Source organism: Chelonoidis abingdonii, chromosome 2 (assembly GCF_003597395.2).
Source record: "Chelonoidis abingdonii isolate Lonesome George chromosome 2, CheloAbing_2.0, whole genome shotgun sequence".
Taxonomy (NCBI): domain Eukaryota; kingdom Metazoa; phylum Chordata; order Testudines; family Testudinidae; genus Chelonoidis; species Chelonoidis abingdonii.
Window position 1 is genome coordinate 121,885,185 of NC_133770.1, and position 17,623 is coordinate 121,902,807.

Consider the following 17,623-nt stretch of genomic DNA (forward strand, 5'->3'; position numbering starts at 1 on the left):
CTCAAGTAATCTGCAGCTAAAGTGGTCAGCTCATATAAACAGTGCCACCAGATTCTCATTGGAAATGGTATTGATAACGATACTTATTGCCTTAGATGGCTGAATTTAAAATCTCAAACTAAAATTTTGAATTTAAGATCATGGTGTGGTAACATGTACCCAGCTAGGGAATTCCATGGTTCATTTCTTGCAGTGATGTCCAATTTTCAAGTGAAGTGTTGGAGAGAGAGCCTCTCTTCTGCTTTAGGAAAAAGGGGGGGACATGATGGAAAAAAGTTATAAAAGCCTTGGCTCTTTGGAGACATTTTCATTATATTAAAACTTAAAACAGACACTACAGTAAGTACAATAAACCCATTACTTATGTTGGCCTTAAATTTAGTTTATCTTCTACTGTCTCCACGCTTTCTGTTTTTGTTATGCTGCAGAATTTTGTATTGACGACGTATATGTGCATTGTAGACACTCCCAGAGGCAGCTGGTTAGAGGAAACTGGGCAACTTGTTTCAGATTAGCACGTTAGTGTATTTTTCTACTAAAACAATAAACAGTGAAATATTGAAGCGTTGACATTAAGTGGATATCATATTTTTCAGAGTTAACATCTCATTTAGATAAATGGCAGATTATCTTCCTAGAGCTATTGTTTACAGCAACAGTTCATTGGTTTGCGCTGTTCACATTTTTAAGACTATCTTCTAGGGCTAGAAATATTTGTTTTAAAATGAAATCTTAAGGGCTTGTCTACTTGCAAACTTTACACCAAAAATAAAACAGACTGAGGCCTTGTCTACACTTCAGAAGGTCTGCCAGTAAAAATATGTCAGTAGAGCTATCGTGGCAACCCCAACCCCAGCACAGATGTGCTTATACTGGCAAGAGTCTTTTGCTGGTAGAGGTTCTTAAGCCAGTGTTCTGAACAGAATAAACTATACCAACAAAAAGGACTTTTGTGCTGGTATAATTGTGTCTATGCGAGGGTTTTTGCCAACATAGCTACGTTGGGTAGAGGGTGTTATTTCTCTACATTCCTCATTGACAGCTATGCCAGCAAAATATAAGTATAGATCAAGCCTTAGCTTTTTAAAACAAGTTTTGTTACACCATCCCTTCGGGCTTGTCTATACATGAAAATTATTCCTGAATATCCACATGGAGTTATTCCAGAACAGATAGTGTGCTTTAATTTACAACTTTCAAGTGTAGACCAGCCCTTAGATGCATGACTACAATTATTTGCCAAGACAGGAATTCTGTAGCACTGGGGAAAGACTCCAATTACAAGTTTAGAAAATAGTCAATCGGAGTGACTTAATTTATCTCACTGTACCCATTTCTAAAATAGGGATAATAAAGTACATCATAGGACGGTTTTGTAGATTAATTAATTAGCTGATATTTGCACGGTGCTCTGAAAATAGACAGCATTATTATTGGGGCAACTATATAAATATATATAAAAAAGATGGGATCTTATGTTTCCAAATCCATTTCAAATATAATTTTAATCACTTGAGAGCAGTTGAAAGATTTATCAGTAAATAAAATCTGAAAAGGATTTTTAAAAACTGCTTTTGCTTCCTTCTGAGATACACATGAAGCTTGTCTCTTCCAATTAATTTTTACTTTAGGAATGCCAAGTTTAATCTTCCTGGAAGACCTCTGATTTCTCAGGATACATATTGTTAGCGCTCCAACCTTAACTGAAGGAGTGAGGATGTTTTGAATTTAACACAGATATCTTCTCCCTTAAATGAATATTAGTCATTGGAGCTAAAGAGGACATCTTGTCTCACAAAATTTCAGAAAATAATGTACCCACAATAGTTACAAATGACACTTAAAATGTAAAGCAGTAACAGAAACATTAATTTCTTTTTCCAGTATGATAATTTTCTATATTTAACATCACTTTTCAGATTGTTGATTTCACTGAAGTCAGTAAATTTCTCCAATGCTGAAAAAAGACTTTATAAATATCAATAATGGAGCAGAACCACCTTTTAATTTTTAAAAAAATCAGCATATTGTATTTAAGGGAGCTCTATCAGAAATGAGATTTTCTTGTAATTAATCAGAAAAATACTAAACATATTAATTTTAACAAGAGTTTTAAAAGCTTAACCAGTCTACCCAAAAATGCTTTCCCTTCAACTGCTCAAGTTTCACCCTCTTGACTCTTAGGATGTCATAATATCACTAATTTTCTACTTTGATAATCTTCCAGAGTAGACAAGACTTGATTTTCTATTGTAACTCTCTAATGCCTTTTTTTGTTGTTGTTGGGGATGGGGGAGGAGAAAGAGAAATAATATCTTTTAGACTAGAGATCAGCAACCTTTCAGAAGTGGTGTGCTAAGTCTTCATTTATTCACTCTAATCTAAAGGTTTTGCGTGCCAGTAATACATTTTAACGTTTTTTAGAAGGTCTCTCTCTATATTATATAACTAAACTATTGTCGTATGTAAAGTAAACAAGGTTTTCAAAATGTTTAAGAAGCTTCATTTAAAATTCAATTAAAATGCTGATCTTAAGCCATTGGCCCGCTCAGTCCGCTGCCAGCCTGCAGTTCCGCGGGCTGAGTGGGGCCGGCAGCCAGGACCCTAGACCAGCACTGGGCTGAGCACCCAGCCCTACCTCCTTCCTGGTTCAAGCCCATTCTCTTCCTCTCTCTCTGCACTGAGCTGAGGATGGGAGTGCACTGAGCACAGGGCTGGGCATGAAGGAGCAGGCTGGGGGTTGGAGTGTAGGGTCTGACAAGAGCTAGAATCAGGGAGAGAGGGAGGGGGCTCAGGCTTGGGGCAGGAGGGATAGCTCAGTGGTTTGAGCATTGGCCTGCTAAATCCAGGGTTGTGAGTTCAATCCTTGAGGTGGCCACTTAGGGATCTGGGGCAAAAATTAGTACTTGGACCTGCTAGGGAGGACAGGGAGCTGGACTCGATGACCTTTCAAGGTCCCTCCCAGCTCTAGGAGATTGGTATATCTCCAATTATTATATTATTATAGGAGGTTTGGGTGTGGAGCGCTTACCTGGGCAGCTCCCATTTGGTGCAAGGGGTGCAGGTGGGAATGTGTGTGGGGTGGGGGAGGTGCAGTAGCTCCCGTTTGGTGCTCAGGGTGAGGGGTGGCGATGTGAGGGGTGCAAGAGTCAGAGCAGGGGGCTGGGTGTGAGAGAGGAGGGTGCAGGAGTCAGAGCATGGGGTGGGGGAGCTGGGTATGTGTGGGGGTGCTGAAGTCAGGGCTGAGTGTTTGTGTGAGGGGGTGCAGGGGTCAGAGCAGGGTGTGTGTGTGAGGGAGTGCAGGGGTCAGGGCAAAGGGCTGGGCATGTGTGAGCGGGGTGCGGGGATCAGGGCAGAGGGTTGGGGAGGGTGTGGGGGCGCTAGAGTGGGGAGCGGGGTAGGAGTTGGGATTCCTGGGCTCCGGGAAGGGGCTGGTGTCTGATGCTTACGGGAGGAGTACTGGGAGCGAGGACTCTGGATTCCTAGGTTTTCAGCTGGGCTCTAGTTGTTCGAGGTGGTGGTGGTGGCGGCAGACAGAGAGTAGGGCTATGGACTCCTGGGTTCTGCCCTCAGTGCTGGAGGGGAGCAAGGTCCAGTGACCTGGAGTGGGGAAAGAGGCACAACCCAGCTGTTCCCAGGGTCCAGCAGGCAGCGAGCAGCAGCCCCTGGGCTCGGGTTTGGGCTGTGCGATGTGGCCTGCCCCATTACAGAGCCAAGCTCATCCTGGCACCAGGGCTCCAACCCTGGGGCAGCCTGCCTGAGTCCAGGGAGCGGGGCCGGCCATGCTGGGGGCGGATGGACAGCACAGCTAGGACCCAGGACTCTTCCCCACTTACAGGCCTCGTGGGCACTGCAACTCCTGTGGGGCAGGGTCCCTCCTCCTGCCCCTGCTGGCGGGGCTACTTAGACTCCGCGGACACCAGGTAGCGGTATGGACATGCTAACCCGGAAACACAACCTCCTGCCAGAATTGACAGAGGTCAGGAAAGCATGTGCAAATGCCGGCGGGAGAGGTGAGAACAGCGGACCAGGCAGGATTTTTAATGGCACACAGCTGCCTGCCGGGGTCCCGGCCTCCGGCCCCATTCAGCACACTGCGGGCCTGCGTTTGGCAGTGGGCTGAGCAGCGCTGGCGGCCTGGACCCCGGCAGGCAGCAGTGTGTCATTAAAAATTGGCACGCGTACCATAAGTTGCCGACCCCTGTTTTAGACTATCATTCATTAGAAAGGAGCCCAAAAACTTAAGAGGATTTTCCCTCCTCAGAGAACAGCTTTTTGTAGAAGTTATGGTAATATTGATTAAATATTTACTACCATTCACTATCATTAAACCAATTTTTTCCCCCTGGCAGATGTCTTGATGAAGCACACTATACTGCATACATGTAAAGTATTTTTATATGAAAAACAGTGAGAACTGGTTTGAAAAATGACAAGTATTGTATCTTTGATTAGAATGATAAGACGTGTTATGACAGAACAGGACAATTTCCAACATGCAGAGATTTTAACATGAAGTAGAAAAGCTTTTGACACTTACCAATCAGCATAAAAATTAACTAAAGCAACATCAGCATTGTCTGGAAAAAAAAACATAAAACAATGTCATGTTCTGATGCAAACATTAGTTGCAACATTTAAACCAGAGACTATCTGGGCCAGAGCATACACAAAGAACAAGAACAACAATTTCCAGGTTATGGAGATTACAATCCAGTGGCTGTTACAAACTTAGTGAATGGGTTGAGTCAACTAAAATACTGCTGTGAATGGTTACAATCTATAAGGAAGAGAAAGGGAAGGGGTGCCATTATGTCAAGTGTATTTACAATGTCAACAAGCTAAATTTAGACAATTAGAGCGAAGCTCTTTGCATTCGATACAAAAAATTAAACAACAAATCAATAACATTTAGCATCTGTGACAGACAAAAGTGAGAAGTGTGTAGACCTCTATCAAGTTGCTCCAAACCAAAGGATATGGTACTTAGGAGGGATGTTAAATTACACACAAAGGGGCACACATACACACGCAAAATGACAAGAACATTTAACATTTAGGTTGCAATGTTGAGCATTCAAAAAGTTTAGGAAATGCCAGAATTAAGGTTGTCTATGAAAACTTAATTTGGTCCCATTCTGTGTGTGCATTACGAAACAATCTTCTATACATTAATATATATTTTTTCTACAAGCCCCCATCTCATTTAGTGTACAAAATGGATGATGCTCGCTTAATGAGCAGCCATTCAATATTTTATTTTCTCCTCATGGTTCCATGTATGGCCCTAGGCCTTATTTACTGCACGATATTTAAATTATGGCCTAAAGTCAGAATTATTAATTTTCTAATGAGTTTTTCTGTTATGCTTATCGCTATGGTATCCAAGTCTTAAAGTAGTTAACGTTTATGAACTCCAAAACTCCCCTGTGAAGAGAAGGGGAGAAATCTCCATTTTACAGATGGAAAAGGGGTACAGCGAGATTAAGGTCAAAAGTAACCACAGATTTTGGGTGCCCAGTTTGAGACGCCTATGATTTTATTTTCTGTGGTACTTAGCATAATATAGAATTTTATATGTCCAAAACACAGCTCCCATTGACTTCAGTTGCAACACAGTGTGCTCATCTCTTCCACAAATGAGATTGCAAATGAGATCCCAGGGTCTCAAGTCAGGCACTCAGAAAAAAGAAACACATGATTAGCAATCATCTGTTAAATACGTGATTTAAGTGATTTCCCCAGCATAACATAAGAACTCTGTGGCTGAGGCAGGGATAGAATCCAGTTGTGCAGGGCAGCATTCAACTGTCTTAACCATGTTATCATCCTCTCTCTTCCTGCAATCCCATTTTCATTCAGTACACACTGTTCAACTTCTGTAACAAGGAGGCAGGGGCCCTACAGACAAAAGTCTCGACACACAAACCTGATTCATTCCCAGAGCATGGTCCATCCTGTGCACTGAAAGAGGTAGGGTGCTGTATAAAAAAATATTAAATTAATTCTAGACGATCATAATGCATATGTTCCGGGGAGTGAAATTAAAGTTGCACGGCAACCTTTATTCTGGAATTTCCTGAGTGCTCAACTTTGCAACCAAAATGTGTTTATTCAATATAGCTGTATGTGTAATCTTCTAGGTTTTAAAAAAAACAAATTGAAGAAAAAACAAAATCCATCATGTGGCATCATATTGACATTCACATGGTTCAGCAGCAGGGTTAATGCTTTTTGATCCACCACACAGACCTCTGCTCCTGGAGCTGATGGAGCACATGATAGTAATAGCACATTGTCTCTGTTCTGCTGTTGACAAGTATCTGTGAAACCCACTGGCAAAGTATTTCTTCCCCCTCTAATGTTAGTTCACACAGAGGATGACACTCAGGAATCCCCATTCCAGGTCTGCAAGAGTGTGTACTCTAGGGGGCTCAGATAATTTTGTATATTCTGCTCAAGCTTTACCCCTTCGGTCCTGTCCCCTCCAGTCTGTCGCCGGCCCAGTTCTGTCTCTTCCCACCAATGGCTCCTCATCTTTTTACCCAGGAAGTCCTAGACTCCCCTGAGTACCAGTCTCCCCCTCCCCACTTCCAGTGTCTCCCACTTCCAATGTCCTCTCCTCAGTTCCCACTGTTTCTCCTCATACCACACACAAACTCTCAGGCCAAGTCCCCTTGCCCAACCAGTCGCAGTTCTCCCATTCCGAGCTCCCCATCCTGTCTCTGTGAACTGACCTGTGACTGGCTCCCAATCTCTCCTCTGAATCTCCTACACCTCTCCTATTTCCAGTCTCCTTTGCCAGTCAGTCCCAGCTTCCTCTTCCCCTTCACATCCTGCCCAGTTCCTCTTAGGGCTGGAATGAGAATTGCTACTCTAAGGAAGTATTTAATGTTGGAATTTGTACAAAAATTCCTTTTTTTGAACATGCCATTAACATCATACTACAGAGACCATCTTTTTGCTCAGACACTCATATATGCACAAGAAAGTCTTCCTGGAGGAACTCAAGGCTATGGTTCACTTGTTTAACATAGCAGTTGAACTATGGACTTTGCACAAGTCAGTACAGTAAATTCTATTTATTGACTTTTTGGATCCAAGATAGTGATAATCACTTCCACTTTGACCCTGTCTGGTCCCAGATAAAGGACTGAATTTTGCAACAGCAGACCTCTTTTGCGAGACAGAGACACTGGAAAGTCCAATACTAGATTAATCAGGCCTAAAAGCCATAGCCTCTTAAGCCAGAAAGAAACAGTTATGATCTCTCCTTCTTATCCTTTCTACTGTCCTTGGGAGCAGTGGTGGAGGTGGGAAGACATATAGCAGAGACATTGCCTAGCTTTGCAAGAGGTCATTCACCACCTCATATGCTGGGTCCTGACACACAGAGAGACCACAGTGCACTTTACTGCTGTTTCTAGAGGCAAAGAGGTCAATCATCACCCCCATCAAAATGATTTATAATGGGTGAGGACATTTCTAGGTGCAGGTTTCACTTTGCTTAATCTGACTTTTGCCACGTAAATCTTGCTGTTAGTTGATCTTCCCTTTAGTAGACAGTACACATGGAGACAGAAAATTTTGTTTCACCCAAGACAGGAGAAGTTAATTTTCTCTGGGGTAAGAATGACCATGTTCTTCCTAGTTTATGTAAACCACACCAGACATTTTGACTATCAAAAATGGAACAAATCTTATCTATGGAAGGAACACTGCTCCAAGACCCCATGAGCTCTAGCTAGTGTATGCTGTGCTCTCCTTGGATTGAACTGGGACCTGAATGAGCCCCCTCCATTATCTCCAACTGGCATCTGACCTAAGGATAGTTCTGCCTGGTTTGCTAATGGTTGGACCTGATTCTCTGTACTCATCAGTTGAAAGGATGGAGAATATACAATGGAACCTTGAACTCTGCCAACATATATGATTGGGTAAAATATATAGGAGACAGCAGAATTACTGGATAGGTCTCATCATGAGAACTCTGTTTCATTGAAGCATGCCTGTGTATGAGATCACATTCTCAAAAGGCTTCAATCAGAATTGGATTTAGTTTCTGTGACACTACTGTTTTTCTATTATGGCTATTTTCATATTCTGTTAACATTGTTCTGAGATGAGAGCTTGTACATGACAGTATTCATCACCATCCCAAGTCTGTGACTGAGTTCCCTGGCACCATGTGTCTGTGTGTATCATGTACCCAAGGTGCTACAGAAAACATATCACACTGTGCAATTGTGTCAAGCTCTCTCTGTGTATAGATCCTTGAACAAGAAAGTTCTCCAGAAAGAGAGAAGTGAATTTCCTTTTTTTCCTGAAAGACAGTGTTTAATACTACCATGATCCAAGAAGATACCCTGGGAATACTTGTCAGATCAAATGGCAGTGACTGAAATCAGGAAAGGAAAAGAGCTGACATCCATAAGCAAAAACAAAGAATTGTCTGCGTGACAGTAAAATGGAAAAAGACGGTTACTCACCTTTGTAACTGTTGTTCTTCGAGATGTGTTGCTCATATCCATTCCAGTCAGGTTACGCGCCGCGCGTGCACGTTTGTCGGAAGATTTTTACCCTAGCAACTCCGGTGGGTCAGCAGGTCACCCCCTGGAGTGGCACCGCTATGGCGCTGGATATATACCCCTGCTGACCTGACCGCTCCTCAGTTCCTTCTTGCCGGCTACTCCGACAGAGGGGAAGGAGGACAGGTTTGGAATGGATATGAGCAACACATCTCGAAGAACAACAGTTACAAAGGTGAGTAACCGTCTTTTCTTCTTTGAGTGATTGCTCATATCCATCCCAGTTAGGTGATTCCCAAGCCTTACCTAGGCGATGGGGTTGGAGTGAGATGTTGCAGAGCGTAACGCTGCGGAGCCGAAGGCTGCATCATCCCTAGACTGCTGAACCAGGGCATAGTGGGAGACAAAGGTGCGGACCAAGGACCAGGTAGCTGCGCGACAAATTTCATGAATGGGCACGTGAGCGAGGAAAGCAGTCGATGAGGCCTGAATCCTGGTAGAGTGCGCAGTCACGCGGCTCGATGGAACATGAGCCAAGTTGTAACAGGTGCGGATGCATGACGTCACCAAGGAGGAAATCCTCTGTGAGGAGACAGGTAGGCCCTTGACATGCTCAGCCACCGCGACAAAGAGTTGGGGGGATCTGCGAAATGGCTTTGTTCGCTCGATATAAAAAGCGAGCGCTCTACGGACGTCTAGGGAGTGTAGCTGTTGCTCCCTGGGAGACGAATGTGGCTTTGGAAAGAAAACAGGTAGGAAGATTTCCTGGTTAACATGGAAGGCTGATACCACTTTGGGGAGAAAGGCCGGATGCGGTCGCAACTGCACCTTGTCCCTGTGGAACACAGTATATGGGGGATCTACCGTGAGAGCCTGAAGCTCTGAGACTCGTCTCGCTGATGTGATTGCCACCAGGAAAGCGGTTTTCCATGAGAGGTAGAGAAGGGAGCAAGTTGCTAATGGCTCGAAAGGGGCTGACATGAGTTTGGCCAGCACCAGGTTAAGGTCCCATGTAGGGGTAGGGCTGCATACCTGGGGGTAAAGGCGCTTTAGGCCCTTAAGGAATCTAGACACCATCGGGTGTGAGAATACCAAGCGGCCATTTTCCCCTGGGTGAAAGGTAGAGATGGCCGCCAAATGGATCCTCAGAGATGATACCGCTAGGCCCTGTTGTTTGAGGGACCACAGGTATTCCAAGATGTTGGGAATGGAGACCTCGGTGGGAAGGAAGTTCCGCTCCACACACCAGCACATGAAACGCTTCAACTTGGCCAAATATGTCGCTCTAGTGGAAGGCTTCCTGCTACCCAGGAGCACCTGTTGCACCGGGGCAGAGCAATGCAGCTCAGACTGGGTCAGCCACTCAGGAGCCATGCTGTGAGGTGGAGGGACTGAAGGTCCGGGTGACGCAGTTTGTCGTGGTCCTGAGTGATTACGTCCAGGTGAAGAGGCAGGGGGACAGGGTCGGCTATGGATAGGTCTATCATGATTAAGCGGGCTTTGTCCCTGCGTACTTTCAGTAGGACCCTGTGGACGAGTGGAAATGGTGGGAAGGCATAGAGCAGGTGCGTCGTCCACGGTATAAGGAAGGCGTCCGCCACTGAACCCGGTGAGAGGCCTTGAAAGGAGCAGAACGTGTGGCATTTCCTGTTCCCGTGGGACACAAAGAGGTCTATCAGGGGAAACCCCCACCTCCGGAAGAGCAAAAGAGCAACGTCCGGGCGAAGTGACCATTCGTGGGAAAGGAAGGATCTGCTGAGGCGATCCGCCAGCGTGTTCCGAACTTCCAGGAGAAAGGACGCGATGAGGTGTATAGGGTGGGCTATGCAGAAGTCCCAAAGACGTAAGGTTTCTTGACACAAGGGTGAAGACCTCGTGCCGCCCTGCTTGTTTATATAGTGCATGGCCGTTGTGTTGTCAGTGAATACTGACACACAACGGCCCTGTAAGTGCTGTCGGAATGTCTGGCAAGTGAGGCGGACCGCTCTCAGCTCCCGGACATTGATGTGGAGGATCAGCTCTTGAGATGACCAAAGGCCCTGGGTGTGCAGAGGTCCGAGGTGAGCCCCCCAACCCAGGGATGATGCGTCAGTTGTCAGGGACGCCAAGGGCTGGGGCGGATGGAACGGGAGCCCTGCACACACCATGGCGGGATCCAGCCACCACTGTAAGGAGTCTAGGATGGTCGGGGGAATGGTGACGACCATGTCCATAGGATCCCTGGCCGGTCAGTATTGTGAGTTGAGCCACAACTGGAGGGGCCAGAGGCGCAGTTTGGCGTAGTTCGTTACGAACGTACAGGCCGCCATATGGCCCAGGAGAGCGAGGCAAGTGCGCACTGAAGTCAACGGCGTCCCTCGCAGTCTCCGGATGATGGCTGCCATAGTCTGGAATTGTGGCAGTGGTAGACAGGCTTTGGCAAGAGTGGAGTCCAGGGTGGCGCCAATAAATTCTATCCTCTGAGTGGGGATCAGAGTCGATTTTTCCACATTGATCATTAGACCGAGACGTAGGAAAAGGCCCTTGAGGATGCGGACGTGACTGAGGACATGTGCCTCGGAGGTCCCGCGGATGAGCCAGCTGTCTAGATACGGAAACACATGTATCCGACTGCGGCGGAGGTGGGAGGCGACTACAGCCATACATTTGGTGAATACTCTTGGGGCTGTAGAGAGTCCGAACGGGAGGACCGCGAACTGCAAATGTCGGCGGTTGGCCACGAACCGGAGGAACCTCCTGTGAGGTGGGAAAATGGCTATGTGGAAGTAGGCATCTTTCGTGTCGAGGGCGGCATACCAGTCTCCAGGATCCAGGGATGGAATAATGGTCCCCAGGGATACCATACGGAACTTCAACTTTATCATGCATCTGTTAAGTTCCCGCAGATCAAGGACGGGTCTGAGACCTCCCTTTGCCTTGGGGATTAGGAAGTAGTGGGAGTAAAACCCCTTGCCCCACTTGTGCTCCGGTACCTCCTCTATGGCTCTTTTGGCGAGGAGCGAGTGCACCTCCTGCAGGAGGAGTTGCTCGTGAGAGGGGTCCCTGAAGAGGGACAAGGGAGGGGGATGGCGGGGGGCGGGGTTTGAAATAAATTGGAGGTGGTATCCAAATTCCAGCGAGCGTAAGACCCAATGGTCTGATGTTAGCTGGGACCATGCAGGGAGGAAAAAGGAAAGACGGTTGGAAAAAGGAGGGGACGGATCTTTTAAAGAAACTGGTACAACGCCCTCAGGCGCACCTTCAAAAGGAAGGCTTTGGCCCTGAGGAAGGCTTTGAGGAGCTTTGATTTTGGCCCCCTTGGTTGCCCGATTGCCTTCGGCGACTGGTTCTGACTCACCGTCTGGCGAAGTCTTGCCTCTGCCGGGGCTGAGGGTAAGGGCGGTGCGGTTGGGGCTGGAAGGGCCTGCGCTGGGTCACCGGTGTGTGCATTCCTAACGAGCGCGTAATGACCCTGTTGTCTTTTAGGCTCTGCAGCCTAGGGTCAGTTTTATCCGAAAATAGCCCTTGGCCCTCAAATGGGAGATCCTGGATCGTGTGTTGGAGCTCCGGGGGGAGGCTGGAAACCTGCAGCCATGAGATACGGTGCATAGTCACGCCAGAGGCCAGAGTCATGGCAGCTGAATCCGTGGCATCCAGAGAAGCCTGGAGGGAAGTTCTTGCCGAGAACTCCTGCCAGGCGTCTTGTGGAAGCAACTCCTTGAATTTATCTGCTGCCGCCCAGGTATTATAACTATAGCGGTTAAGGAGAGCTTGCTGGTTGGACGCGCAGAGTTGGAGAGCCCCTGCCAAATAGGCTTTGCGCCCTAGCAAGTCCATGCGTCTCACCTCCTTTGATTTAGGGGCTGGCGCCTGCTGACCATGGCGTTCCCTCTCGTTGACCGACTGAACGAGGGAGCAGGGAGGAGGATGGACAGAGATATTCAGAGCCCTTGGAGGGCACCATATATTTACGCTCTACTCCTCGCGCCGCCGGTGGGACAGAGGCTGGAGACTGCCAGATGGTAGCGGCGTTGGCCTGTATGGTCCTAATGAAGGGAAGAGCCACTCTAGTGGGGGCATCTGATGACGAAATGTCCACCACTGGGTCCTGTACCTCCAGGATCTCCTCGGCTTGCAAGTTCATATTTTGTGCAACACACCTGAGGAGGTCCTGGTGGTACCCTGAGGTCAATCGGTGGAGGGCCAATAGAAGAGGTTCCAGTTACAGCCTCGTCAGGGGAGGATGAAGAGGAGAGATCCGGAACCAGCGGGTCTGATGAGGATTCCGCCTGGTGGATGGTCTGCGTCTCCCCGGGGATGTGGGAATCCTGAGGCTGGGTCAACTCTTCCTCCATAGGGGACGGAGGGGGGGTGGGTGATCGTGGCTTCCGGCGCCAGGTGTTCTGAGGTGGCCGAATGCGATTGACTTGTTTGAGAGCCTTGGGCCTGATGGTATGCCCAAGATGTCCAGAAACCCCATTGCTGCAGCCCATGATCTTGACGTTGGGGTTCCTGAAACAATGCAGCAGGCACATCAGTGTCCGGGGCGTATCCACTGTCCGCCTCAGAGGACATGGAAGGGTGCCGGGACGGCCAAGGAGGAGCCAAGTGAGGTTGGTATGAGTCCTTCGCTCTCGTCACTGGAGATCTCCTCGGTGCCAGGGATCGGTACCGGGAGCCATAGCAGTGCTGAGAACGAGATCGGGACCTGCAACCAGCGCGGTGCCGGGAGGTCAACCTGGATCTCGACGGTCTGCAGCGGGCCCGGCTGCAAGAGTCTCGGTGCCGGGAGCGGTGCCTAGAGCCAGAGCGGTACCGAGAGTATCGGGCAGGACAAGTGGTGGATCGGTGCCGCAAGTACGACCGGTACCGCCTAGGTGAGTGGTGCCAGGACTGCGAGCGGTGTCTCAACCAGGACCATCCGTGGGAGCTCGAGTGATGCCGAGACCTGGATCGAGATCGGTGCCAGCTTGTCAAGTCCATCGAAGGAGGTCTCATAGCAGCTGGCTTGCCTCTGGAATGCAGTATCCACACCGGTGGTGCCGGGGGTTGAGGCAGGGCAGACTCAGTCATCGCAATAAGGTCGCTGGCTGAGGTGAACATCTCCGGTGTGGAGGGGACCTCAAGCTCAACCACAGGCCTCTGAGGGGAGCTCTCAAGGACCGGACTCGATGGTACCACAGTCATCGGTGCCACAGCAGGACTAGGTGCCGGGCGATCCGAACGAGTCTGCGTTGCAGGCGTGGTGGGAGCCGAGAGTCTTCGATCAGGTCCCTGCGCCGGAGAAGGCCGGTGCAGAGGTGTTTTGGCGGAGCCGGCGCGATTCGGTGCCGGAGGAGCGCTCCATGCCAAGGACGGAGGGTTCAAGGCTGCCTCCATTAGGAGAGTCTTTAAGCGAAAGTCCTTCTCCTTTTTTGTCCGCGGCTTAAAGGCCTTACAAATGCGGCACTTATCGGAGATGTGCGATTCCCCCAGGCACTTTAGGCAAGAGTCATGGGGATCGCTCACGGGCATCGGTTTCTTACAGGCCGAGCACGGTTTAAATCCCGGTGAACCAGGCATGGGCCCTGGCACCGGGTGCGGGGAAGGGCTAATGCCCGAACCCCGCTAAACTATGCACACTAACTAACTAAGAACTATAAAACTAATTACACTGTATACTAATTAACTATATACAACAAGAGATCAAGTGAACAAGGAGCAGCTAGGGAAGTGGAGGACAGCTAAGCCGCGCTCCACTGTTCCAACGACCGACACGGGCGGTAAGAAGGAATGGAGGAGCAGTCGGGTCGGCAGGGGTATATATCCAGCGCCATAGCGGCATCACTCCAGGGGGCGACCTGCTGACCCACCGGAGTTGCTAGGGTAAAAATCTTCTGACGAACGTGCACACGTGGCACATACACCTAACTGGAATGGATATGAGCAATCACTCGAAGAAGAACGTGAAGTTAAGGCTCTCTCAATAACTTGTTTAGATAGAGTCCTGCTCTGTTTGTTCCCAGTACTCTAAGTAGACAAATACAATTTGGAGCAGGCTGTATTGCTTTGACCTAAAGTAGATGATGGATTGTTTCATTCATGTCCTGGCATTTGAATGGGTTGCTTGAGACTAGGAATTGAACAAAGCTGTTCCTGTGGTGGTGGTGATTATTATTTGTACGACCAGTAGCCCTAATTTTGCATAGCTCCACAAAGTACCTTCTCTGGACAGTGTCCAATGACCTCATTTTAACCAAAGCTCTAGGTGGCCATTTGCTTCTGTGATGGAGTAGGCGGCCCTTCAGGGCAATAGGGCCTAAAGGTCAGTTCACACCACCACCTGGCATGGCCTTTAAGGATCTGGAAGGTCCAGCATAGATATACAAGAACTTAAAGGCAGACAGAGAGGAAGTGGTCCCAGGAATAAGTAGTGACTGGGAGAAAGATAGGCACTGTTTCTTTGACAGCCTGGGACCAAACAACTGGCCGAATGGGCAGGGCGAGGCTCCCTTCTTTCCTAACCAAATCGGGGACCAACTGGGAGAAGGGGACCAGCATAAAGGCTGTCTCTTCCCTCAGAATAGGGACATACCTCAGCAAGAAAGGCTGCCTGTTAAATCCTCCAAGCTAGGGGACTAACCGGAAAGGATGTCCAGCTGAAGGAAGCTCACGTAAGCCCTGCAGCTGGCTTAAACTATAAATCCAGTTCCCAGAGAGAGGTGCGGGATGGGGAAAAGACTCCTGAACGAAGGAGGGAAATACTGAATACGCTGAAAGCAAGGGGCCTAGGATACAACCTCACCAAGAAAGACAGCTGAGGGGGAAGTCCTGTTAGACAGAGGGAAATATTGACTACTCCGAACCAGAGAGCTGTGTGAGATATAACCCTAATTCCTGAGAGGGCTGAGGTGAAACTCCTGTTTAAAGGAGAGGGGTACTGACTGTCTTAAGGCAAATAGCAGAGAGGCTGTTAGCAATACAGTCCAGCTGCTGCAGAGAGGAGCTGAGAGCAGTTTTGAGGAAGCGCTTTGTAGCTGGCCCCAGGAGAAGCCTCAAGGAATCACAAAGTCAAGGCAAGTATACCAGAGTCTGCAGATTTTGTGAAGATGCTGATATGCAAGGTAAAGGTAGGAAAACCCAAGGAAAATGGTGGTGGGATTTAAGGAACAGTACTTAGCCACCTAAACAGGGTCCCTAGGCTGGAACCAAGAGATGGTCCATAGGTTTTAAGAATAAAAGAAGCCAAGAATGACAAAGTTCCAGACAGAGGCTCGGAGACAGTCTTGAAGACCATGAGATTGTGAGTTTCCTATTTTCTGGCCTTTTCTCTTAACCCCAGAAGGGGAATGGACTGAGCAGTGACCTGGCTGGAGGGCTAGGCCACATAAAACAACAGATCATTGTGGAGCCAGAACTGCTAAAGGGAGCCTTAGAATCACTGCAGTATTGCATCTGAACATGAGGAGATGATCTGGAGATGAGTGGCTCAAGCACCCTCTCAAACTGAAAAAATCTGGCATCAAATCGTCTGTATGTGCACACGTGTGTCCATCCAACTCTAGATAGGGCTAGTTGGGAGTCATGCAGATCACTCTGATGGAACTGAGGGTAGCTACAGCCCTCACCTCAGCACCCTGTACTTGTTCTAGCTCTCAACAACAGAAGTATTTTCTCCTGTTGTACTTCAGGGACTGCTCCAATTTGCCATATGATCTATATTCCTTTACACAGTGTCTGGGAGGAGCCAGAATTGTAAATTGACATTTCTGGTGACTCAGTTTCAGTTTTCCATAGTTTCCCATTGTATCACTAAGACAGTTGGTAAATAATCTGCATCAATAATGCATTTGAAGGACCAAAGTCCCATGAAACAGATATGTAGCCTCCAATCTTTTTCAGACAGAAGCACTTAGGCCACGGGAGTTTTAGATTGAGAGGGATCATACTAGCAATACTGTCGACCAACATTAGTACTGCTTGCGAATACATGTGGAGGGACTTAAGGTGCTAGTGACAGTTTTGTTTTTGCGCTGGCATTGAGTTAGTGTGATGCCATCTGAAATTTTTCATGACCAAAGGAAAGGGCTGAGGTGATGCTTTTCTGGACTTGGCACCTTTGTTAGGACCTATATATTAAGGAGGGCACTGTGATTTAAAAATCTTCCCTAGTTCAAAATGCTAAGACCCTGATCACCGGGGAAGAGAGCTATTGCCATCAGTAGTTATACCAGATTTAATTTGGACTGGTGCATGCTGAAGAAACTCCTGGACTTATAATATGGAGGCTAGGAGGGCTAGAAAGAAAGAAATGGTGGGAAAAGAGGCCCCTTTACTGTTTACTTTTCCTTCCACATCTTGGCTACTTGCCGCTTTCATCACTTCATTGCCAGCTACTTAGGGCGACTGGAGGGGGAGGGTTGGAATGGAGTTGGTAGTGAGGCGTGGCAATTGCAGCAGAAGCCAGGGACAATAACTTGAACATAAGGGGATAGCAACCTACAGCAGAATGTGGTGACAAGACGTAGCTGTAACTTTTCTATGGCTCTGTAGATGTCCTCCTAAGTATAGTGTCACAGCACTCGATACTCTGCCTAAAAATCTGTCCTCAGTGCTTTGTTTAATTATATTATATAATTTGATTCCCTAATGCTGATTTGGACAGCTGGTCTTCCTCCTTGCGGAAAGAATAATTTCCTATTTTTGGTTATACATGTGCACAACTAGAGAAATCAATATAGATCTGTGGTTTGGTCTTTTCTGCAGTGATCTGCTATAGTGTATTCTGTGAATGTGAGTAGGGCTGTGCTGCTTTATTTCTTCTTATAATTCTGCTTCAAGAGAGGGCCTGCAAAAATAGGCTCATAATTAATAAATTAGTGTGATCTTGGTAACTACCATCTGGAAAATTAGATTTTTACCTTTAGAAAAATAATGGAAAAAATACTGAGGGGAAAAAATCACTAACCATTTAAGCACTATAGCACTATAGTCAACAAGCAGCACTAGTTTACCAAGAAAAAAACCGCATGAGACAAACCAGATTGCTTTCAGACATAATTACAAAGTTACTACATGAGACAAGGTGGATGAGATAACATCTTTTATTGGACCAACTTCCGTTGGTGAGAGATGCA

General features: G+C 47.5%; 2 protein-coding genes across 2 annotated transcripts in view; both read right to left on the bottom strand.

Moving 5' to 3' along the window:
- Nucleotides 1-17,623, bottom strand: part of LOC142046341 (uncharacterized) — a 1,049,055-nt gene that overhangs the window by 912,430 nt on the left and 119,002 nt on the right. The gene's annotated exons all lie outside the window — the stretch shown is intronic.
- The window catches only part of ERP44 (endoplasmic reticulum protein 44), a 127,572-nt gene that overhangs the window by 77,138 nt on the left and 32,811 nt on the right, over nucleotides 1-17,623 (bottom strand). Inside the window, exon 3 of the mRNA XM_032787140.2 lies at nucleotides 4,541-4,580. Within this exon, the coding sequence (XP_032643031.1) occupies nucleotides 4,541-4,580 (40 nt within the window). The remainder of the gene's footprint in view (nucleotides 1-4,540; nucleotides 4,581-17,623) is intronic.